This window comes from Zosterops lateralis, assembly GCF_965231275.1.
Source record: "Zosterops lateralis genome assembly, chromosome: 24".
In the NCBI taxonomy this organism is placed as follows: domain Eukaryota; kingdom Metazoa; phylum Chordata; class Aves; order Passeriformes; family Zosteropidae; genus Zosterops; species Zosterops lateralis.
In genome coordinates this window covers 4,344,513-4,368,013 of record NC_139784.1, presented here as the reverse complement: position 1 = coordinate 4,368,013, position 23,501 = coordinate 4,344,513, and the positions used below count along the sequence as shown (strand labels likewise).

At 43.8% G+C, this 23,501-nt stretch overlaps 2 protein-coding genes across 2 annotated transcripts; both read right to left on the bottom strand.

The window, feature by feature from the left end:
- Positions 1-2,010: 2,010 nt before the first annotated feature.
- On the bottom strand, positions 2,011-12,529 carry KRT23 (keratin 23). The gene is made up of 8 exons (XM_083877493.1): positions 11,577-12,529; positions 8,054-8,136; positions 6,534-6,690; positions 4,925-5,086; positions 4,707-4,832; positions 3,740-3,960; positions 3,034-3,059; positions 2,011-2,385 (listed from the first exon to the last, which is right to left on the bottom strand). The coding sequence occupies exons 1-8, from the start codon at positions 12,126-12,128 to the stop codon at positions 2,282-2,284; spliced, it is 1,431 nt and encodes a 476-aa protein (XP_083733619.1). The 5' UTR covers positions 12,129-12,529; the 3' UTR covers positions 2,011-2,281.
- A 3,043-nt stretch (positions 12,530-15,572) lies between these two features.
- LOC310918591 (keratin, type I cytoskeletal 19-like) lies at positions 15,573-20,362 on the bottom strand (the record flags this gene model as incomplete). The annotated part of the gene is made up of 8 exons (XM_083877494.1): positions 15,573-15,876; positions 16,366-16,391; positions 17,212-17,432; positions 17,570-17,695; positions 17,827-17,988; positions 18,266-18,422; positions 19,242-19,324; positions 19,817-20,362. The coding sequence occupies 8 exons, from the start codon at positions 20,360-20,362 to the stop codon at positions 15,797-15,799; spliced, it is 1,401 nt and encodes a 466-aa protein (XP_083733620.1). The 3' UTR covers positions 15,573-15,796.
- Between the last annotated feature and the right edge of the window lie 3,139 nt (positions 20,363-23,501).

The window sequence follows — 23,501 nt, the reverse complement described above, 5'->3', positions numbered from 1 at the left end:
ACACAAAGTTGAAAATGCAGTTGTACAGAGCATTCTGAAGCTGTGAAAGATTCTCCAGAAATAAGGAATTTTTTCCAGAAACAAACAGAATGTGGTGTAACACCTATTAGTATGTTTAAGGACTAATTGGTTTACTCCACTCAATAAAAGACACTTGAATGGCTGTGTTGGAGTTGTTAGTGCACAATAGTGTCAATACCGGAGTGAGCTGTGAGGATGGTGCTGTGAGCTGTACTGGTCTGACCTGTACAGACTGCAGCAGCACAGGTGTGAAGGTTAAAATCATCACAGTGGTGGAGTGGAGTGGGAATTCTGCTGCCTCTTAGTAGGAGAGAACAGGAATTCTGCTGCCTCTTATCCAGCACCTCTTGGACCACAGCCGAGTGTGACACAGGGAGTGCATCTCACCTCTGCATGAGGGGACACCAGGGCAGAGTAAAGCATTGCTCAGCAATGTGAAATAAGGACAGGTGTGTTCCATAAGGCACTTCAACTATTTGCTCTTCATTCTTTCTTTCTTTCTTTCTTGTAGTTCAGCACAATAACCCAGCACAAAGCACATACTTTCCTTTGATGTAGAAATAAGGGGTTACTTAGAACTTTTTATAATTATTTGTGTCACAGCAGTGTGGCTCTGCTATGTAATTCTGATAAAGATAAATGAACATATCTTTAAATAACACAGAAAATTGTTCAAGAAGACCTGGGCACATTTTGTCCACATGCTGCTAACACCAGGTCTGCCTTGTTAAATCTGGTAAACCATAAGGAAGGACACTCTTAATTAGCCAGGAGTTACTAATCCTGTATTACAAGTTTTACCCAGTTTAAAGAAACCATTAGGTAATCCATCCAATGCTTTTGGGATCTCTTTGTGCAAGAAGGGTGGAGAGTTGAGGTGCAGGGGGAAAAGGGGGATCAGGAACTGGTTGGAACATGCCAGTAGCACAACACTGTATCACAGAAGTGGACTTTGTTCAGTTGAATCTGCATTTCCTTTGAGATTTCCCCTTTGTGAGCCCTGTTTCAAAGCGAGGCAGGTAACAAGAGGCCTTTTGTGAGAGTCCATGGTGTGTGGGGATGACGGGACATGATGACAATGCCGCTCATGAATGCGAGACTGCCCTGGACACGCAGACGGTGACTTTGGAATGCAAATCCCTGACACGCTCATTATGTTCCATTTGGTCTCTCTTCCTTCTGCCTTACACTCTTCCTCATCTAAACATCCTAATGGTATTTCTCTTTTCCTTGCCCAGATTTTATCTTTGCATAGCTCTATTGCTGTCGGTCTGCTGCTGACTCGGGCATTGGGCTGAGCTGAGAAAGAGAGGAAGCCTGAGTTTGGCTAAGGCTGACAGTTCTCCCTGATGTTAGCATGTACTGTAAACACCAGTCTGGCCTGACTTTGACAGAGACAGTGAACATTAATTTGAGACCAAATAACTGAGATGGTTTTTTGAATTACCTGGGTCATCAAGAAAGAATGAGTGTCTGGAAAAGTATTTACAGACTCTGAGGGAAAGCGTGTCAAGACAGTGCTAGAAAATTTCTCTCAAACTGAAGAATAAAGAAATGTTTCTGGGAGACTATTTTTAGTAAAGTGACTTTGCAACTCTCCTACTCATAATGCTGTTTTAAGTGGTGACATTGATAGGTCATATATAGGGAAGTTGAATAGTTTCACTCACATAAATGTCACCTGTAACTTGTGTCTCCTCTTTTCTTTTTTGTGTTCTTCCAGTATTGTCCCTCCTGAAACAATGAGGCTTCGGCTGTCCTGAGCGGTGTCAGTGACACTGTCACAGTGGACTGGGCATATGTAAGGGAAAGCAAAATCAGATATTCCAAGGACCAGAACAAATAATGGATAAAAATTTATTGGCTGCAGTGAGGTATATGATGAGAGACATAAGACCAGGAAAAAAGTTGAGAGATTATTCCCCTTAAATTATAGCTAATTTGCAGAGCGATAACTGAATCCCAGGTGGATATTCCTGCCCTGGGGAGATGTGCACAATACATCTGTCACTAGCTCAGCCAGTCACTTTAATTCAACAGCTCTTCTTCAGCATTTTGGTGGCTAAAAGCTCTTTAAACTACCAATGTCAGCTATACCCAGCTTGGTGTGGCACTTTGCAGTGTTAGGCTGCAGATCATTTGAGAAGCGCGTTGGCTGCAGGATCCCTGTTTGACACACGGGGAACCAGCCCACGGCACTGTTCCCAGAGGGGCCGTGGGAGCTGCTGCTGGGAAAGCTGCTGGTTGGCAGAGCTTTCCTTCAAGCTTGTGGGGGGAGCTCGTTGATGGTGGAGGACACCACCTCCCCATTCACACTGTCGTGGACAATCGCTTTGAGCTTTCGGTTGTTCAGCCCAGAGTGTTCTGAAAGAAAAGAAAGTTTAATTAGCCGAGGAGCAATGCTGAGACAAGGTAATACAGAGAAAGCCTCATTTACAGTCATTTGCCTGCTGCCTCCTCAGTGAAGTTTTCTCTACATGTTTTCCTTTGAGTCAATATTTGTTATTGCTCTGTGTGAAATGTGCTGCCAGAAAGTCACCCTGGGTCTGGTCCAGGTCAGGGCAAATGAATAACACAGGGACAGCCCAGCCAATGCAAATCCAGCAGATTATCCTGGATGTCTGCAGGTCATGCCCATGCCAGAATGAGTTTCCAGACATGCAGATTTTCGGTTTGCTCTCAAGCCCTAACGCTGTTTTAGTCACTCAGTGGAGTCTCCTTGCCTCCTCATATCCCAGGAAAGCTTTAGTCTGCAGCCTGAGCTGTGGCCATGTGTGTGACTGACAGGGCTGGGGCTCAGGCAGCCCATGGGCAGGCACAGCCAGTGGGCTCTGCAGTGAGCCCCTCACAGCAGCCAGGAACTGCTGAAATGCTTCTCAAAGGCCTGAGTGAGCCTGCCATGCACACCTTCCACAGTTCACTCAGGTGAGGTTAAAATTGGCCTGAGTAAGATTTGATTGGAAATGACAGTAATTAAGAGTCACTACAGAGAACAAAGTAAGGAACTTTTACCTTCAGTTTCAGATTTTCTTGCTGTCCTGTGAAGATAATGAAATAGAGAGAAAATAATGTTACACTAATTTCAAGAAGTTATTCATCCCCTTCTTCCTGTTTCTAAGGAGACCTCATCCCACTATGAGATAAAAATTTTAAAAAAGAAGGAAAAAGAATAATGCTTTTATACCATGTGAACTTTCCCTTTGGTAGATACTCTCACTGGAAACCATCCCTGGGCACATTCACTACTGCTTCCAGGGACAGGTGCATTGGTTCTTGTGTATTTGGAGTTGCTCAGGTTGATCCCAATTTGGTTTCTGACAAATACCCTCACACTTGAGGCCACTCTGTTCTGCCTGCCTGAGAGTTGCAGTTCTAAAGGCTGCTGATCTTCCTTTTTTGACTTCATACAAATCAGATGAGAGAATAAAAATGAGGCCAAGCATTCTGCTGTGCTGAGATGGCCATGCTGTGGGAGTGGAGAATTTTATTCTTTTTTTAATAAAAAGTTATATTAATTTAGGTAATCCAAATTATATGGATACCAGTGTGTCTGTACTCAAATTGGCTCTGGCTTTTTATTATGATCCATCACATTAAAATACCAACCCTTGATGTAGTATGGGACTCACAAGCTTTGATTAAGCATAAACAAACAAACAAATAAATAATCCAAATATGAGGACTCTCATCTGTTCCAGTCGGGGCAGCTCTGCCTTACCCGTCAGCATTCCCTTCCAGCAGCAGGCGGTATGTGGAAATTTCCTTTTCCAGGCGCGTTTTGATCCCAAGAAGAACCTTATATTGGTTGTTTTGCTGCTTCATGTCATGACGAACCTGGCTCAGCTCTTCCTCACACCTGGAGATGATCTGCTGCATGTTTTGAAGTGCAGCAGCGTAGTAATTCCGAGTGTCAGCCAAGGTGTCTTCCAGCATGTGTTTCTGATGGGGCAGATAATACCAAGACCATGATTATTATTTATGTGGTAGATACAACACAGAAATATGAGCAAATTTGGTCTCTAGCTAGAAGATTGCAAAATTAAGGCTGTGGTAATTTAAACACTTATGCATTTGCATAACTATTCTTGTGAAGGCAGCAGAACCACAAAGCTGTGCCGTGTGTGCATGAGAGGCAGAACTGAGTCATTTTTCCCTGCCATATCCGTTCTGCTCAAAGCCCTGCTCCTGAAACTGATGTCTGTCCTGTCCATTCCACATGATCTGTCCAGAATTGCTCCAAAGTCTCCAGGTGTCTGCGATGTGAGCTTTAACCTGTGTAAGACCTATGCAATATTTGTGAAAGTTTACCACCAATATTTTTCACCATTCATGTATTTCATGCTTGATAACAGGGGCTTGTAAATACGAACTTTGCATTCTTTGTGTTACTGTCTGTCTTCTGGACACATTTTCTTTCTAGACCTGTAGTCAGCTATCCCTTCTCTCCTTCTTCTCATATTTGGTCCTAAGAAGAGACATAAATTTTTCACTTCCTGGTGATGGTTGCTGAATCTATTTTGCATATTTTGGCAAAGTCGAGTATGATCAGAATCCCACTTTCCCTCATACTTTAACAACTGCAATAAAGTTATGCTAGGCTGTGGATTTAAATGGAGAATTGGTCCATGACAACTTCTGAGAATATATGGAGTGAGTGAGCAGCCCAAGATGTCTGCAGCAGATACCTTACTAATCTGTGCTTGCAGCTCGATGTCCAGGGACTGTAAAGTTCTCCTTAGCTCCTTGATCTCATTCTCGTTGTGCTGGATCTGCTCGGGATTAGGGGTTGCTGCCAGGGACATTGCTGCACTCTGTGGAGCAGAAGCAAGAGAAAAGCTCACAGACTCTGGTCAGGCAGGTACCGCCACAGGGGGCTTGGAAATGAGCAGGGAATAGCTGTTACCTGTTCTTTGTACCAGTTGTCCAGGCTTTGACGATTCTTTTCAATTATGGCCTCATAATCTTCTCTTATTTCTGCCAGAATCTTGCCTAAGTCTGCAGGAGGAGCCGCGTTTACTTTTACATTGACTTTGAAGTCTTGTGAGGAGCGATTGGCTTCCATATCCTGTTCATGTGTTAGCAGAGGGAACAAGCAAACTCGTTTATGGATGTAGAAAGTTTTCAGAGAGCCACAGAATCCCAGAGAGGTTTGGTAATTGTTATATATACATTAGGTTACCATTATTTGAAAAATTTATATATTTATAATACTCTGATGTGACTTAAACCAGTGACAAATAGTTGCTTCTGTGGCACAACTCGATAAAAACATGTGAGAAGATATTTTCATAGAATGTTTCTGGAAGAAATGGACTCAATGAAGAAGCACTGACATTTTTTAATTATTTATCTATTAGAAACCCAAAACCTTGATGAAAATCTAACAGTAATTTCATCTTTCTTACCCTTTATGTTAATATTTATGGAACTATAACTAAGTTTACAGGAGAGTAATGTAAAAGTTCTATGTAATTGTTAAAGGAATAATTGGATTAAAGCATATAATTACTGTGTAAACAACATAATTACAGGACCAGTCAGGCAGGTAGGGGAACATTCCTTTCAGTGTAGCACAACCTTCTGTGCCTGGTACCATTTTCAAAGCGCCCAGGCAAAGGAGCCTTTCGGGGTATGACATCACGGAATGCGGATCAGCTGGACACAGGGATGGCTCTGCTGGTCCCCTGTGTCCAAGAGCTCTCCTGGGCTGGAAGGGGGTCAGCCAAAGGCAGCTGCACCTACCACTGTTTTATTCTCTGCTTTAATAACCCACAGACACCAAGCAGGACGTTTGGTCCGGTATTAGGTAATAACTGCAAACAACACCAGATCAAGCGAAACCAGCATGTTTCAAGCAGTGGAATTATAAATGTGGGAATAGCAGAGAGCACTGAATATAGCTTTGGTGATTTCAGAGTAGTGTGGCTTTTGAGAATTATCTAATTACTGTACTTAGGATTTTGCAATAACAAGTAATTTTGCCTGATTTCACCAACCATTCTTTTTAATTTTGATCCTTCAAGAGTTTGTGATCTGTTTTGCTCAGGTCAGATGTTCTGGGTGACCCTGCTTGAGTTTAGGGGGGGGGGGGGGTGGACAAGGGGGCCTAAAGAGATCCTTTCCAACCTTCACCCCCTCCATACTTCTGTGAGTATGGGAAATTACATATTCAGAACTGAGGAAAAAGTCTGTGATGACTAAAACTCAGCAGTACTCTGTGTATTTATATCTAAGTCTTTCTGAGAACATTTCTGTCCAATATGTCAGTTATTATTAGCTGTGTATGACAGATGGGTGGGAGAGACTCCAGCAATCTGTTCTCTCTGAAACCCCAGCGTAATTGGTAAAGCAGACACAGACTTTTTGCCTCACCTGACTCTCATTGGCTGCCTCAGAAACAGGATTAGATCCTGAATCATCAATCCCACTTACAGATTGTGGGTCTTACTCAGTTAATTACACGGTAGTAAAGATTTGTGCGATAGGATTTTACCAAGTGGAACTTTTTCTACCTCCTCATGGTCTTTCCTCCTGAGGATGTGCTCTTCTCTCAAACCTTCAATTTCCATTTCCAAGTCTGTGGTAATAATGGTCATCCCGTCAAGCTCCTTCCGCAGGTTCTCCACATCCAGCTGCACTCCCTGCCTGCGACACTTCTCGGCTTCGTATCTTTATGAGGAAAGAGGAGACACAATGTGCGTGTTGAGAACTGCCCGATTCAGGCTCTTGTATAAGGAGAAGTAGACTTGCTTAGTCTATGTGGGGAACTAGAGAGAACAAACAATCAAAGAAACCAATTCTGTTTCTAACATAGGCTATTTAAATATTTTTGAATAGTCTTAACAATAAAATGAGTTTTATTAGTTTTGTATTTCAGTTTCTCCCATTATGGGAGGAAATAAAATTTCTTTTTTTCACTTCCCTTTTTGCATGTTAACATTCACCAGGTTGTGAATGCTTTGAGAATACAATTCTCTGAAAACAGTATCAGCAAGCACTGATTGCTGTAGTTTTTCCAAAATGGTCACTTTTGAGTCCTTCAGAAAAAACAAGAAAAAATGTGATGGAAGCCAGTTACTAACATTCCTGTCGAAACTCTTGCAGTGTCTGTAGTGAGCCAAAGGCATGGAGATGCTGCTGTGATTCTCTTGGGCATGGGAAGCACTTTTGCTCCTCAGCATCTCTCCCTTCACTCCATGATTTGTGGGCTCTATTGGTGCTTCTCCATTCACCCAATGAACTCAGTCTGAGTCCCATCCCTCAAAGCAGTTCCACTGGTTCCTTTTGTGACGCTACTGACTGATAATGAAAGGCTGGCAGTGCTCAGGGTTTCCAAGCTTGTCACAATATTACCAAATGCTGAGATTTTTTTACAGCTGATCACCAGCTGCTAGAAATAAGACAAATCTTCCTGATTCCTAAGAAGTCTTACTTACAGAAGTGTCAAATCCTTTCCTTTGGAAAGACCTGCCTGAAAGTGTTCTGTACAAACATTTTGTCTTTTTAGTTGGTCTGAAAGAGAACTCTCTTTCAAAGTACTGAAAATCAGACTGTGCTGGGAGACAGTGATGCACCAGCTCAGTTACTGTGCACAATGTATGGGGCTCCAAAGCAGAAGCTACACAAGGACAGGTCAAGGACAGGTGTTCCCTGTGGAGCTGGACAGAAGAGGTGATAAATCCAGGAAATAGATTTGGGCTGGACTAGGAAGTGCGGTGCTTAGAGGGGATAATTTGTAATCCCAGATGACAGTTTTAAGTGCCTTTTGTCACAAGTATCAAGTGTCTGCTGTCAAACCTGCTCATCAGGACCTGCACTAAGTATCATAAACAGGGTGACTCGAGGTTCTTCAGCAATCATTTGTGGGTTTTACATCCTTTTGGGGTTTTTTGCCTTGTTCTACATTGTTTTTATTCATCCAGTATCAACAGAAAACCTCAGTAAAATCACTTCCCTATTAGATTAGCAAGAAAAAGTAATGTTTAGTTTAATCCTCTTTCAAATCTAATGAGGAAACCAAAGAATAGCTTACTTGAGCCTGAAGTCTTCAGTTGCCATGTTAGCGTTATCGATTTGTAAAAGGATGCTGGCATTGGTGATCTTGCTATCCTCAATCTGGAAAACAGAATCCAGCAGGAGAGTTGGTGTTTCCATGGGGTGACAGTAAATAATCTGTGCTGGTTTTGCCTCTTTGCTACTCACAGGAAGCATCTAAATAGTGGAATTCCCATGCTAAGGAGACCATAGGAATAAAAGCAGTTCAATTTCCTGATTCACCTAGATGTTTTGCAATTCTTGTCCTTAATCTTACTTTACTCTTTTTCTTACTTTTTTTGAGGGTATGAACCAGAAGGCATCATCTTATTCCTGGCCAGATAGAGGATAAGAATTTCATTACACAGACTTCATGGTCTATTACAGAGTAACAGTCACTGCCTTCCTCTGGTTTTGAGACCGGATTCTGATCCTGTTCAGCATTGCTGACAAAGCTGCCTTGGGCATCTTCAGAGCAAATTTCAGTAAGAACCATTAAGCTGTGTCTGAGTACAATCAAAATACTGGAGCTAATATTATGCTAAAAAGTAGCCTGTGCAGGAACACTCTGCTGAGCTGGTGTTGTGATGCACAGCAGTGATGGTGGCTGCCACTCACTCACTGACCCTTAACTCACCACAGGCTTCAGCCTGGAGTTACATGCACAATACCACTGGCATCTGGTTCAGTTATGCACCTATAGCTGCTCTGAATCGACCAGCAGCATGGAGTGATTGATTCAGGTGTTTGATTTTGCTTTGGGATTTGAAAATTGCCCTAAAAGCTGCAGGAAGGAGCACAGTCTCATTCCTTTAGTGCGCTCAGCACGCACTGGAAAGGCTCATGTGTCCCTGATAACATGGACTTTTAACTATAGATCTGAATGCAAAAAGTTCTGTTTTCTGTGCCAAATCTTTGAAAGTACTCCAACAGGAACTCATACATAATTATTAGGAAATCATAAATGCATATCGTGTCCTTTTCTAACACAGAGGAAAGAGAAGTGTGGTCACCATCCCACCATCTACCTTCCCTCAGCATTCACAGAGCAAACCAAGGGGCACTGTGGCTGTACTGAAGTCATTTACAGAGCTCACAACACCTTGGAGTAAATTTCCCACACCTCAATGAATCACAAAGAAACAAGGAAATGACAAAATTCTCCTGAAGTGTCAAAGGTTCACCTCTGTAGTGAAGAAGAAGGTGCTGTGGAATGCTTAACTAATCTGCTAACAGACTGTGCATTCCTGGGCAATTAGCACCTCGGATACTGCCCTGGGACACAATCAAGGACAGCTCAAGAATTATAACAATACTCTGAATGTGTGGCTGCCTGGAATTTGGTGACAGAGAAGAGGCAATTCTTGAATCCAGCCTTGTAGAATGTACACGGCAACGGGAAAACAACTTGAGTTCTTCAACTGTGTGCCGTGTACAGAATTGCTGTGTGACTCTGCGATCTGAGCCGTGGTCAGTGCTTTTCCCACTGCCCTGTGGCCCCAGTCACTCTGCAGCCAGCAGGAGATCTCACATGCGCCAGTTAGCTCTTAACAGTCACATAGAATTCCTTACTGCATCCATCAAAAACGTGGCTGCATCTCTAGTACCAGTCTACAAACTGTCAGCTTCATTAAGAACTGACACATTATTGTATAGGAAATACACTCCAATTCCTTCTCAAAACAGGCATTTTCCAAGAAGGCTTCCTGCACTGGCTTTACCTCTTAAGTCTCATGTCCTTTCTCTCATCTTCTGGAATGCTTTGTAGATCACCTTGCTTTAGTGGCACAAGGTGTTTGAATGAGACAGTTACCTGAAGAACAGGTGCTATTTCATTGTGTTAGGATGGAGTCAGGCTGGAGCAAGGCTTTTCCCAAACCTTGGTGCTTCATCAGGCATTCATCCTGAATTCAGGTACCCAGGAGAGTGTGGTTAAAAATGTGGGACCCAAATGATTATATACCTCCAAGTTCAGACAGGCAGCATATCATAGACATGCTGGATTATTGGATACAGGACCCTAAATTTAGTCTGAATTTTATTTTAGGTGATAAATTAGTTTCACCTTTTAAATTAACATTTAATTAATATAATTATGGTTAATAATTAGATGCTATATTTTCACTCATTTTACTGGCAGACATGCTGCTAATTGCAATATTTTATAGAGAAAGTAAAAATTCTGGGTTCAATCACTGAATTGTCACCTCTAAATGATCCTTTCCTGGCCTTTCCTTTCACATCCAAGACAGTCACCAGCCTCCAGGTGTCTGTGGCCAGGGACAGCTTTTTAAGGAGTGAGTGTTAAAAATAAGTGGTTTGGGTACAACCTCTTCAAAAGTGAGGGCTTTACCCCAGTCAGCATCATGGTTTTGTGCTTACTGTCTTCCTAAGTCTTTCCGATTTATTAATTCCAAATCAACCTGAACACATATATGTTCTTGATGAACAAGTTTTCATTTCTCTTTCTGTTAAAAAGGAAAATAATGCCCAAGTCCCAGATCTGGGGACGGTGACCTTTCTTTATCCTTAAAACAGAAATGGATGATGACAGTTCTGGCTCTGTGGTCCGAGCACCTCATCTACTGCCTGGAGGCAACACTTTTAGCTGTGAGCATGGAGTTTGATTAAGTCCCTGGCCCAAATCAGCAAAGATGTGAGTTAGTACCATTTCCAAGCCCTTTAAAAAAGAATTTCTCAGGATCTTGAGAATGCCAAGTAATTGTATTTTAAAAAGCGGAGGGCAAATGACAACATTGCATTTGGAAGAGCTTTGGGTTTTGCCCCATATGGGTATGTAAAGTTAATTACACTGATTAGTCACACAGATGGTTACAGTGCTAAGGATGTTCATTATGAATACAGATTAATATTATGCTTAAATTTGAAGACACGTGAGTTTGGGAGATTGAAAGAGTTACTGTTGAACATTAATATTAACTACTGGCAGGAACCAGAAATTCTCCTTTTAATTATAGTGAAAACATCCACAAGGAATTTGTCATTGCTATTTTGTTAATTACAATGAAGTATTTTTCCATCTGATTACATAAGCTCATTGGTCCCAAAACTCCTGTAGTTTCATTGTCTGCTACCGCAGGAATCAAAGAGCTGGAATGCCCCAGTCTGTCTGGAGACAGCGGCAGGAGAGGGGCAGGCTCTGCACTCCTCCTGCTTTGTAATTTGCTCAAGACTTGTGCAGTCAAAAAGACCAAATTCTCCCAGCCGCAGTTACTCAAACCCCAGTTTCAGTACAGAAAGGAACACTTGGCAGCAGATGAATCCCTTTATTCTGCCAGTCTCTGCAGAATCCCCCTTGCCCCCTTCCAGTCTTTCTTGTGCCCAGTCTCCTCCTTGTGAGCACAAAGAATGTTTACGCCCAGGTCCTGGAACTACCTTCCTGAGGATTTCTAACATTTCAAAGGTTTTATTTAACTTCTTTAAAGGAAAGCCATCAGCATGAAGGAGAACCCCAATTCCTTAGAAGAGCACAGAATGACACAGTCCCAGCTCTGACTTACCTGTCTTTGCATATCAGTGACGTTTTGCTCGTACTGGTTGAAGTCATGCCTCTTTCCATGAGACTTTGTCCTGTGCCACTCTAGGATGCAGCTCTCCAGCTGAGCGTTGGCTGCTTCTAAGGCACGGACCTTGTCCAGGTAGGCAGCCAAGCGCTCATTCAGGTTCTGCATAGTCTGTTTCTCATTCCCACCCAGGAAGATGCTTTCCCCATAGTGCTCGCCGAAGCCTCCCCAGGGTGCCCCTCCTGCAGCCAGCCAGAAGGGTCTGGCAGAGGAGAAGGAGGCATGTGTGCTGCTGGCACCACCATCTGCACTTGACGTTCTGTAAGAAGTTCCTTGCTGGGCCAAACCACACCCTGAACTACCCCTGAGGGACCCAGAAAAAAACTGGAAAGGGCCTTGGCTGGTGCTCATGCTTAGCTCTGTGTGAATCGAACCCCAGGTTTGGCTGCCTAGCACTGAGCAGCCTCTTCGCCTTCCCTGAGCAGCTTTATGCCTTTTCCTGTGGGAGTTTCCCTTCGATGAATGACTACAGCAACAAGATTGTGTCATCACGAAACGTGCTTCCTCTTGGTCAATTCTGAAGCATTTATGAGCCTGCACGCTGTTGTTGTTTGGAATCAGCTACATACCGGGCTGCTTTCCTTTCGCTTGTTTGGGTTTTTTTTTTTTTCTTCTTTTTCTTTTCATATGATAATAGTGAGGTGTGGCCAAAATCCGTAGGTGTGGAACAGGATCAGCTCTGCCTCAGACTTCTTTCTAACCCTGTAGTTAGTATGTTATGTTTTCCTGCTCATGAAGGGAATAAATGGGAGGCCGGGGCAGGGATGCAGATACTTTCTGTGGTAATTCTCAAGCTGTAGAATTACAGCAGCCCATGGATCCTCAAACCTGTGAATTCCCAAATGCAGAGTGTCCTATCAGCTGTCAAACAGCCTAGCAACCAAATAGCTTCAGCCTGTGGGAGACGTGAGGCTTTCATGAAGTCATCCAGCTTCTAAACTAAAAAAACCTCCAGTCCAGAGTCAGTAATGCCCAGCTGTTCCTTCAGCTGCCCATTTCCAGGGGAAGTACATGAGAATGAGATACTTTTATACTGATTTTCTCAGGATTTGAGGTGCAGTCCTATTTCAGTGGTCTTGCCTCAATAGGCAGCAATACAAAGATTTCTTGCTGTTCCCAGCATTAATACTATTAGGATATATCTTAGCTATAGAAAATATTTACACTATGAGTTTGTAACAGCACTCAAAAGATTCAAGTGATTATTTAAAGCTACCAGTCCTAAAAATTGACCTGGCAATCATGCAGGAATAGTCTTTCTTGAAAGTTTCAGTTACTTTCTGTCAAGCTGTATCCATCCAACAGGGAAAGGTGCCGTGTTGCTGTTGCAGGTTGTCCTATTCCTCATGCTGGTAGGGGTGTAGATTGGGGAGTGGTCCCTTGACAGCTGCTGAGTTTAGTGAGTTTGCTTTGTCCTGTTCTACTCCATGGCTGAGGGATGAGACAGAGGAGGAAGACTTGGGAAGAGGCAGGAAGCTGAGTGGGCACTGGCTCTCCCAGAAATGCTGCAGCTGGTTTCCTTAGCTAAGTGAAGGCTAAACCCCTTCCCCTGGGTCTGCCCTGGCCCTGTTGCTCATCCTAGCTGGTGAGGGAGACTGCATGGAGCAGAGTTACACTGTCCTGGGAGAAACGGGAAGAGATGTGTTTTTCCCTGTTTGTTTCACTTGGAATGCTGCAGCAATAAAGAATTGTTGCACTCGAGCTTCCCTGGTACCTTCCAGCTTCATTCCTGACGGAGCAGGATTCGAGCTCCTCCTTGCGGCTCAGGCTCGGCTCTGCTCAGCAGCTGCTCCTTTCTTGTTCCCCAGCTCCATTTACACTAAACACATGCTCCTATTACTCCCTCAGACACTTCCTTCTGTAGAAATCCTGCCATTTCTAACTATGTGGGGAAAGAAATCACTGAAAATAGGTTTTTCCGGTTAAGTACAGGGTTTGGCACTCCCCAAATATTCTGGTTACAGCCACTATCCGTAGCTGCAGTCTGGGGTCAGCCCTGCTGCTGGGGAGGGGGATGAGCTTGAAGCATCAGACAAAAACTGAGGCCCTGACTTGAAAAAAACTCCAAATTATAATAGAACTGATGACATCCTGCAGATCTCACCAGAGATCAGTTTCAGGCTGAATTTTCAGTTTAGCAAGCTGGTGTCTGTGAAGAATCACACTGAGATGGAATGACACATGGAGGTACAGAATAGAATGTGGAATAAAGTGAATCCTCTGTTTCACCTGAAATTACTCCATGGCATTCCCACCCTACCTGGTAATGAGGCTGGCAATGTGAGAGACCACAGGGCCTCAGTCCTGAGAATATCATGGAATTACCACGTCATGAAAACCAGAATTATATTTTCTCTTGCAATTAATCCAACGTACAGGTGGTCTGGGACATGGGAAGTGCTTGCCCTGAAGCTCAGCCTTTTCAAACTGGAAAAGATGCCACGCAGTTTTGATCCACACATGTTGAGGATCGATGAAAAAGACCAAACAATTTACTTCAAAATCTGACACAACTCTATCAGGCTGCAATGCTGAATTTGGGTTTAGTCACCTCTTTAATCTAGAACAGAGAATGGAAATGATACTCCGAATAAGGAAACAAATTGTTGTCAGCAGATGGCACCCTTGGATGGGGACTGCTCTGCTCCCTGGGAGATGGGGACTGCTCAGTCCCAGCTTGCTTCGTCTGGGAATCATGCTTGTTTTACTGAAATGGAACATGGGAAGCAAACTGAGCTGAATTTCTATCTGCAATTCAAATACAAGCAGAATATTTTGACAACTGCATTGTACAGACCAATGTCCTGCCAACAGTCATTGATTGATTCAACTCCTCATTCTGGAATACAAATGGATGGACAGCTGCCTGTGGCTGTAGGAATTCTCTCTCTTGCTGTTTGAGTGATAAAAGCAATAGTCACCTAGGTTTTCATTCAGGAAAAAATATAATTTATACCATCTGTTTTTCCTCTCTAGTGTATTGTGATGTTGCTTTGCTGTAGTTTGCCAGAACCTCTTCCAAACTCCTTCCAGTCAGCAGGACGTGCATTTCTTACCAGCAGCACCAATGATCTCATGGCCAAACTGGTGATGCCAGCAGTGTATATTTCTTTTTCTTAAATGTCAGAAAATAGAAGACACAAAAATAGTGTCTCTAAGGAGCTTGTAAGGAAAATAAAATATGTAATTCTAGAAATGATATCATTTTTTGCAGATACTATAATGTGGATTGTATGTTCAGTGATGGGGCTAAGGATGTCTTTTCTAAACACATTATGTGAACAAAGTACAGTGCTTAGGTAACTGTTTTGTGTGCCTTAAACCTTTGTATGCCTCACCAGGCTCTTAAAGGTTTATCAGCATCTCTTCAGTTCCACTGGTGGGGGATTTGTAGCTGGGAGAAGGTGGTGTGGCTAAAACAGAAGGCGCAGCAGTGGCATGGGCTGGGGATGTTCTTCCTGATGGATGGATGAAAACCAAACCAGTTGCAGCAAACTCTGAGTAATTCCTTTCACCTGGACTGTGCCTGCTGCCTCCTTAGGAGATGAGGGAATTTTCCTTGGTGCTGCAGGCAGTGCAGGAACACAAATATATGCATTTTTTTAAGAGACACATTTTATTTGTGCATGAATTGCAGCCCCATTGTGCCCTTGGAATTGAGAACAAAGATCTTAAGGATTTTTTTATATTATCTTCTCTGTTTTTAACTGATTCCAGCTCCAGATGGCTGGCAGAATCTACTGGCACTTTATCTGTCCATTCATCACCATCTTTATTACTATTTTTAAAGTTATTATTGTTATTGCTGTTGTTATTCCCAGAGTATCCCCTGTCTGGGTTTCAGCAGCCCATGCTGGGAGGGCCTGTGGGCTGTGTGCTGCAGTGCCACAATGGCTCAAAAAACCACCATTAGACTGGATTTATTTGCAGAAGCAGAACAGAAACTTTATTGTTGAGACACAATAGAGCACCAGCAGAAAACAGGCTTGGCATCTCCGACCCAGCGAGCCAATGCTCATGTACAAGGGCAGAGCAAAACTAAGGAAAGACATTCTTGGATACATTCTGGTGATCTGGGGAAGTGAGAGGCTTCTTCTCTCAGCATTAGCCAGTGTGGAGGCTGCACTGGGTTCACGGGGGGATTCTGTATTTCTTTATTAGAATCTCCTGTCACGGGTAGAACCAGATTTTCCATCCTCTTCATTGGCAGAACGAACTCTTCCACCGCTCCCATACACTGTTGTAGGGGGAATAAAAAAATTAAATAGGTAACAAAAAACCAATAAGGCCCTGCCAAGACCCTGAGGAGCTGAATGATGAGGTTGTGTTTGTTTGTTTTCTCACAAGATCTTTCACATATCAAAGGCAGAATTGCCTTTACATCTTATCCACTTTCCCTCCTGGTTCTCATCCAGAAAACCTTAGGATATAGATTTGGAAGTATCTTGTATGTTATGTGAATCAGCAGAGGAATTTAGGAATCTTTGGGAGATTTGGGTATTTTAGAATCCCATAAGCAGTTCATGCAATCATTTTGGAAATCTACTCATTTAAAAAATGCATAAAATACAAAGTATTATATTTTTGTCTCTACATGATAGAGAACATGCTCATTGTGGGGTGAATGGAATCTGTGGTAGTAAGAGGAAATCCAAGGCTAAAAGGTTTATTTAATCCTATTTTGCCTGTTCATTCCAGCCCGTCATTAAATAAAAAAGTTTCTTACCATCCTTGGGGTTCACTCCTGACAACCTGTAGAAAAGAAACATTTGATTAATGACCATTCCTGTCCCTGTCCCCTGAAACCATTGAACCATTTAGGGATTTGTGTGGACAGCCAAGATTTCACATGGCTGCTCTCAGTGGCTGGTTCTGAGGTGTGTTGTTTCTAGAGGGGGTGGTAAGGTGCTTTCAGTTTGAAATCCACCCCTATGTCCTTGAGATGGAATGGGAACAGTGGTCAGACCAGTTCCTTGTCCTAAGGTGTCTCCTTATAGTCCTCCTCTCCTCAGAATACCCCATCTAGAAACTATGAGGAGCTGATTCCTCCTCAGAAATCAAAAGTAATTCCATGTATAGATCAGATATGAGAAATGGGCATGAAAATGTAGATTTTACTGAAGTAAGCTGGAGTCTGTTCCAGGCTCTTTTCTAGCTCAGGATACTGGTGTGTGAGAATGAGTATTTTCACCTCTATGCACAAATAGATAAAAGCAGGAGCTAAAGAAATACTGGGAACAGGTTTTATAGGTTGTCTCAGGCTGAAGGCTCTAGTTCCAGTGCAACCAGAGGATTAAGTGAGACACATATATGGGGCCTGGTGCCTTATGTAATTCATCATGGTCAAAATGGTGGCATTTATATTTTCAAATCCTCCACATCCCTGACGTGCAGATTTAGCCTGAGTTATGGCAGCCCTGGGCCTTTGCCGGGCACCTGCTCTGCCAGTGCTCCAAAGGCTGCGTGTGCAGGTTGTGACTGAGCACTCTGGGGTCAGCCTGGCAGCCACAGCTCCCACTCCAGAGTGTGTTGTTACCCCTATCTGCTCATCAGGACTGGGACAGTGACATACTGTGAGTCCTGGCCCTCCAGCAGCTGGCGGTAGGTGGCGATCTCCTGCTCCAGGCGACTCTTGATGTCCATGAGCATTTTGTACTCCTGGTTCTGGCGCTCCATGTCACAGCGGAGCTCGCCCAGCTGCTCCTCCACGCCGGTGATGAGGGTCTGGATCTGAGCCAGCTGCGCGCAGTATCGGCCCTCCGTGTCCCTCAGGTTGGCCTCCAGCCCAGCTTTCTAAAGAGCAATAATGTCAGAAGAGGTTAGAATGAAGTTTGTCCCATGGAGGGGGAGTAGAGAAGAGGTGAGACAGCAAGGGAGGAAGGGGACAGTGTGAGGCAGTGCCTTGCGGTGTGCTCGGGGCAGCTCCGTACCATGCTGAGCTGCGACTGGAGATCGATCTCCAGGCTCTGCAGGGTGCGGCGCAGTTCCGTGATCTCTGACTTGCCGGTCTGTATCTGCTGGGTGTGGGTGGCAACTTCACGGTTCAGTTCATCAGTCTGAAAGGAAAAATAACAGCAAAATCACATACAAACGTATTAAAAATCAATCATTTTGAGAAAGGGCGGTAGGGCCCTGCCAGGGCGGTAATGCTGAGGCACTGCTGTGCGGTTCATTGGTGTGACTGTACCTGGGTGAAGAACCACGCCTCAGCATCCTTACGGTTCTTCTCAGCCAGAGCTTCATACTGTTCCCTCATCTCAGCAAGAACTCTGGTCAGATCGATGCCAGGAGCCGCATCCATTTCCACGTTGACTGTTCCACTCAGCTGGTTAGAGTACTCTTTCATTTCCTGCAAGGGTAGAAGGTAGAGGACACAGAAGGATCAGACTCTCTCCTCTCACACTGGTCCTGCCCCCAGCAATCCCTGCTGTGGTACACAGTACCTGTGCTATCAAGTATCACGGATGGAACACACATAAAACATTTATCACATTTTCTCTCTTGTTGCACCAGCTTCCCTACTCTCTGTGTACTCACACAGGACACACATCTTTACATGTATGTTTCGTTTACAAGAGATAAATTCCGAAGGGGAGTTATCTCCTCCCTGCACTGTTAGGACTCACCTCTTCATGGTTCTTCTTCATGTAAGCCAGCTCCTCTTTCAGTGTCTCAATCTGCATCTCCAGGTCGGCTCTGGACAGGGTCAGCTCATCCAGGACGCGGCGCAGGCCGTTGATGTCGGACTCCACGCTCTGGCGCAGGTACAGCTCGTTCTCATACCTGCAGTTCAAAAAAGAAATAAGCGCTGGAACATGTCCGAGTTTCTAGTTGGTAGAGCTATAAAATGGCCACATATAGGAAGAACAGTAGACTGCAGATGAAAACACACAGATTTAGAAATCTAAAAGCAGTATGGCTGGTTTTTTCCAATGTCCAGCTACAGCATAAGGAAGCAAAGATAGTGCTGTATGATTTTGTTCCTGAGGAGGACATGACATTTCACCTTGCAGAACCTAATAATGACTATCAGCATCAGCATTAGTAGAAACATTGTCACACAGGACAGGAGTTTTGCAGTGTCTGCCCAGATTTGGTGTGTAGGAAAGCACAGGTGGGCCAGGGCTGCCTGGGACACAGGAGGGAAAATAGAAACCTGCAGGTGCATTGCTGCAGGGAAGGCAGCTGCACATGGACCTTTATCATCTGATGTACTGCTGAGTCTGGGAGCTGGAAAAGCCCCACCTTAGTCTAAATTTCAGACTCCACCAGATACTGTTGCAGCCCCACAGCAACCTCTTCCTGTCGCTCAGTTCATTCTAAGTCAAAATCCCACCAATTCCTGCCTTCTTTCCCCTGTGATTCAGGCTAGTAAAAATATTTGAGTATCACCAAAAAAATGAAGACGTGGGCTATAACTGATCATGCAAACAGCTCGGTAATCTGAATGCTGTGTTCTGTCAGATTTATACTCTGAATTGGTCCTTCATCAATGGATTCTGCTTGCCAAGGTGTTTTGCATCTGAAGTTACTGAAGAAAAAACTGTTTTGAGAGAGTGAAGACAAGCAGAGTGAAGACAAATGTGCTCCAGGTGAACTTACTTCAGTCTAAAGTCATCTGCAGCCAGCCTGGCATTGTCGATCTCCAAAATGACCCGGGAATTGTCAATGGTAGCAGCAAGGATCTGGCAATTAAGAAACATGGAGAAAGGTTCCCATGAATAATGGTAAAATCTCTGATCCACATTCCATGAGCAAACCAGAGGGCTGTGATACTCTGTGCAACATGGATTAGAACCATAATGAGGAAATATGTTTGTACAACACCTGATCTTATCTGTAGCCAGGAGAATTATCTTTCCAGCCTTTGAGGCCTACCTGTCACATTCTTTACTATTTGAATCTTGAATAAATATTTTGATAATTCTAAATACACTTGGCTAACTTTTACTGCAATCATTTTAATTTCAACAAACATCACATTGTCAGGATAAGATATTTGGTGTTTAAATTGAGAAGAGGCTACTCTTTTCTACTAGAATGCTCAGGACCTCAATATATTTGGGATGAGGAATTCACTCCTTTTGTAATTATTCAATCTTATTTTAAAGACATGGAACATGCAGTTCCATAATTATCTTGCCTTCTTATAACTCCTCTACATATGAATGTCATACCTTGTCTTGGAGATCTTCAATTATCTTGTAATAATTGCTGTAGTCACGGGCGGGGCTGGTGGGAGCTTGTTTCTGGTACCAGTCTCGGATTTTCACTTCTAAATCTGAATTGGCCTCTTCCAGGGCTCGCACCTTGTCCAGGTACGAAGCCAGCCGGTCATTCAGGTTCTGCATGGTTATCTTCTCATTGCCAGAGAGGAGGCCATCGCCACCGCCAAAGCCGCCACCAAGGTCAAATCCTCCACCGAAGCCAGCACCACCTCCAAAGCCAGAGCCCCCTCCAAAGCCAGAGCCCCCTCCAAAGCCGCAGGCTGCTCCCCCTCCAAAGCCTCCTCCATAGCCCCCCCCAAAGCCGTAGCCTCCTCCTCCAGAGGAGACAAACCTGGCCGAGGAGACTGAGATGCCCCGGCCGCCGGAGCCGCCATGGATGCTCGGGGCCCGGCAGCTGCCTCCGGTGCGCACCGAGGACAGGCGACAGCTGCCGCCCCCGGCACCCCCAAAGCCACCCCCGTAGGTGGAGGAAGAGCTCACGAAGGAAGTGGCCATGGCTGAAGCACAAGAAGGAGCAAAGGTCAGTTATGCAGCCTGGCAAGAGAAGATAGCTTGTGCCTTCACTGCCCTGGTGCCTCTTTTATATCCTCATGATCGGGTGTTGGGAGACAAACCCCACTGCAGCCCTCCCTCCAAAATTCCTCCTCCCTAGAGGTGAGGCCAACTATGATGACATTCCTGACAAGCAGTGCTGGCAGCACATCGCAGGGGCTTGGGCTTGGGGTTTCTTTTTTAATTAAACAAAAGGCATGAATCAGATGATGTTTTTTCTTCGGGCTATAGTTCTGAAACTTGGAGTTTACTTCTCTGACATTTAAGAATGGAAAAACAAAGTGAGTCCAGCCCCACCCACCTGGCTATTTACAATGCTTACCATGGCTACCTTTAGAAAATCAACTTTTTCTAAAAATGAAGCTTAAGTAAAAGTCTCCTTTCGTTGAGAAATGTACAATCATCTTTTCATCTCACTGTTATTCCTTCTTTTCTATCTGCATTTTCTTCCCTTTAAAATTTTGGAATTGAATTAGGAATATTCTCATTCTTGATTTTTTTTCTTGGAACTAATAATTAAATTTTGGAGTCTGAATTTTTAGTACAAAAAGCATCTATCCATGGCATTGTGTGAGGAACAATCCATCAGTGTGCAAGGGAGAGTGGGAACAGTATGTTTATTATTGTTATGAAAGAGTCCAGAAAGGTAACACAGATTGAAACAACTCAGTTAAAAGAGTAAATGTGGGAGGACTAAGATCCTGTTACTTTGAAAAATGTAAAGAGAGTGAGTTTAAGATAACACTGTTCTGATAGCAATACATGTGTTTAATGCCAATGTGCACTAGGAAATGGAGTAGTATTTAAAAATAAGGCTTGAGAAACACTCAGAGGACTCACCTTAATCCTCCATTTAAAGCAACACAAATACAGACCAAATAAATTGCCCATGAAATTCAGGAATTCAGCATCCAGCCCTGCTCGCCCTGCACAGCCCGGGAAGGCAGATGTGGAAGGTGTGTGAGGAAGCACAAGTGTGCCCTGCCCGTGTGCCCTGCTGGGGATGGGGTGTGTGGGGAGTGTGGAGTTTGCAGAGCACCCTGTTCTCTGGACAACACAGGGACCTCAAATAAAGCTTAAAGAAGAAAACTGATACGTTTACTAAAAACATCATAAGAAGAGTGTTGTTTTTAGCACAGTCTTTGACAGTACAGAAACTGAGCCTAGAACTCAGGATGGGGATTTCGGATAACCCAAGGATCACAGGAGTTGTTGGAATAAACCAAGGGGGTTTCTGACATTTTCAGGTGAGATGTTAATGCAGTCACAGGGAATGCACAGCACTTTGACTCAGAGATGTGCACTTGGGAGGGGAGAAATGGCAAAGTCCAGCTGTGATGTGCCCTCACAGGCTGGCTCTGGGCATGGCCACTCACTCCAGGCTGAGCAGAGCACACGGGTGGGTGTTCACCGATCTGGAAACATGTTTCAAACTGAACCTGGCTCTTTGCCACAGCCCTTCAGTTTTGCTGCTGGGCAGATTGTAATGGTCTGCGTACCTTGCCAGATCCCTGTGTCTCCAGGGGTTGGTGGCTCAGGAAACAAGTTCAGACAAGCCCTCCTGAAGATAAAAAATTGTCTTAAAGGCCCCTGTAATGTCAATGCCCTGAAGTGCGTGTGCACTGCCAGGGGCTGTTCAAGCAAGAGAGCCCACAATAAGCCAATCATGTTCCATTAAAAAACCCAAGCAACAAAACACCACAAAATTTAGTAGGAAACTTTGGGGAGTTTTCACTGAGTATTCTTTCACTCAGGTGTGATAACTCCTTTGGAAGGTCAATGGTAAAACACACTTTGCTGCTTTCTAACATGCTCCAGGCGTCACGCTGGATCAGTATCAGATGAACACTTAAAAAAAGGTAGCAAAAAGAAGCTGTTTCTTTCTGTTGAGTATTTACCATTGGAAAACAAAATAAATCAAGCACCCAATACCCATCATGCCCCATAACATAAATTAGACAATGATTTCTACAGCATTTTCTCCTTACAGGCTGTACAAGGAAATAGAAGCCAATCACTTGCTGAAGTTAAAAAAAAAAAACAAAAAAAACCAACTCTTTCAACCTTATACCTTTTTTCTTTTTTCTGGTCTCACTACCTTTTCTCAAAGATTCCTTATCCAATGTCTTGACACACAGACTTGTCCTTTGCACAATCTCATCATTGTACCTGTGGTACCTGAGCTCCTTGGTTTGTCATCTGTGGAATAGTCATCCTTCACAGAGCTTTTCTGGAAGACATTCCCTGACATGTCTGTGCTGCACAAACTCTTTTGTTACCTCTGGAGTGGGATTAACAGAGTTGACACACTCCAGCCCCTCCTCTCAGGACAGCAAGTTCCAGTCAAGCAGCAGCTTGTTTGTCATCTCAGTGATCACTCTATGAGTGATAAAACCATCACTCAGAGGAGACATGACATACCTTAAGAAAACACATTTTTTCCTGAACCAGACTCTAAAATTATAGTGTCCGAGTGATTTATATCCAACATTTCACCAGAAATCCTTCATTGCCTTACAGATAAAGGACAAAATCAATAAAATTATAAAATAAAATTTTAAATAAAATTTAAACTAAGCTACAAAAACAAGATTTCAGGATTTTTATAGCTTGCATTCTTGGAGCATGAGAATTTCTTGTCAGACTTGCACATTTGCAGCTGGACAATACCAGAAATCTGCAACAGTAAGCTCCCACCCTGACTGGTTATGTCACAAGAAATTGCTCTCAGGGAATGGGATTTGTTAAGGTTAGTAAACAAACCTGGAGCTGTTTGTTCTTTCATGTACAGATGTTTCCAGGTCTTGGTGTTGCAGGGAATAAGTTTGGTACAAAGCACACGTTAATGTATCTGCACTCAGCAACTGCCTGTACTGAATGCACGAGATCTTCTCCTGGCTCTTCCAGAAGTGAACCCCACAGAAATGGGTGAGCTCCTGAAGGACCCCCTGCACCTTGTGTGCCTCTCAGGCCACTATTCCCTTTGACTCTGCCCATCTTTCCTCCTGTTCTCTCCATCTTGCCCCTTTCTCTGTATCTTACTTTTTTTGAGTGTTCTTCTCTCCTGTCATGTTGTCACAGT

Bases quoted from the DNA above. Each gene is read 5' to 3' on its own strand.
- KRT23 (XM_083877493.1), bottom strand. From the start codon at position 12,128: ATGACACAATCTTGTTGCTGTAGTCATTCATCGAAGGGAAACTCCCAC. The intron at 8,137-11,576 runs GTAAGTCAGAGC...TCTGTTTTCCAG, and splicing joins TCACTGATATGCAAAGACAG to ATTGAGGATAGCAAGATCAC. The intron at 4,833-4,924 runs GTAACAGCTATT...TCTGCTCCACAG, and splicing joins ACAACTGGTACAAAGAACAG to AGTGCAGCAATGTCCCTGGC.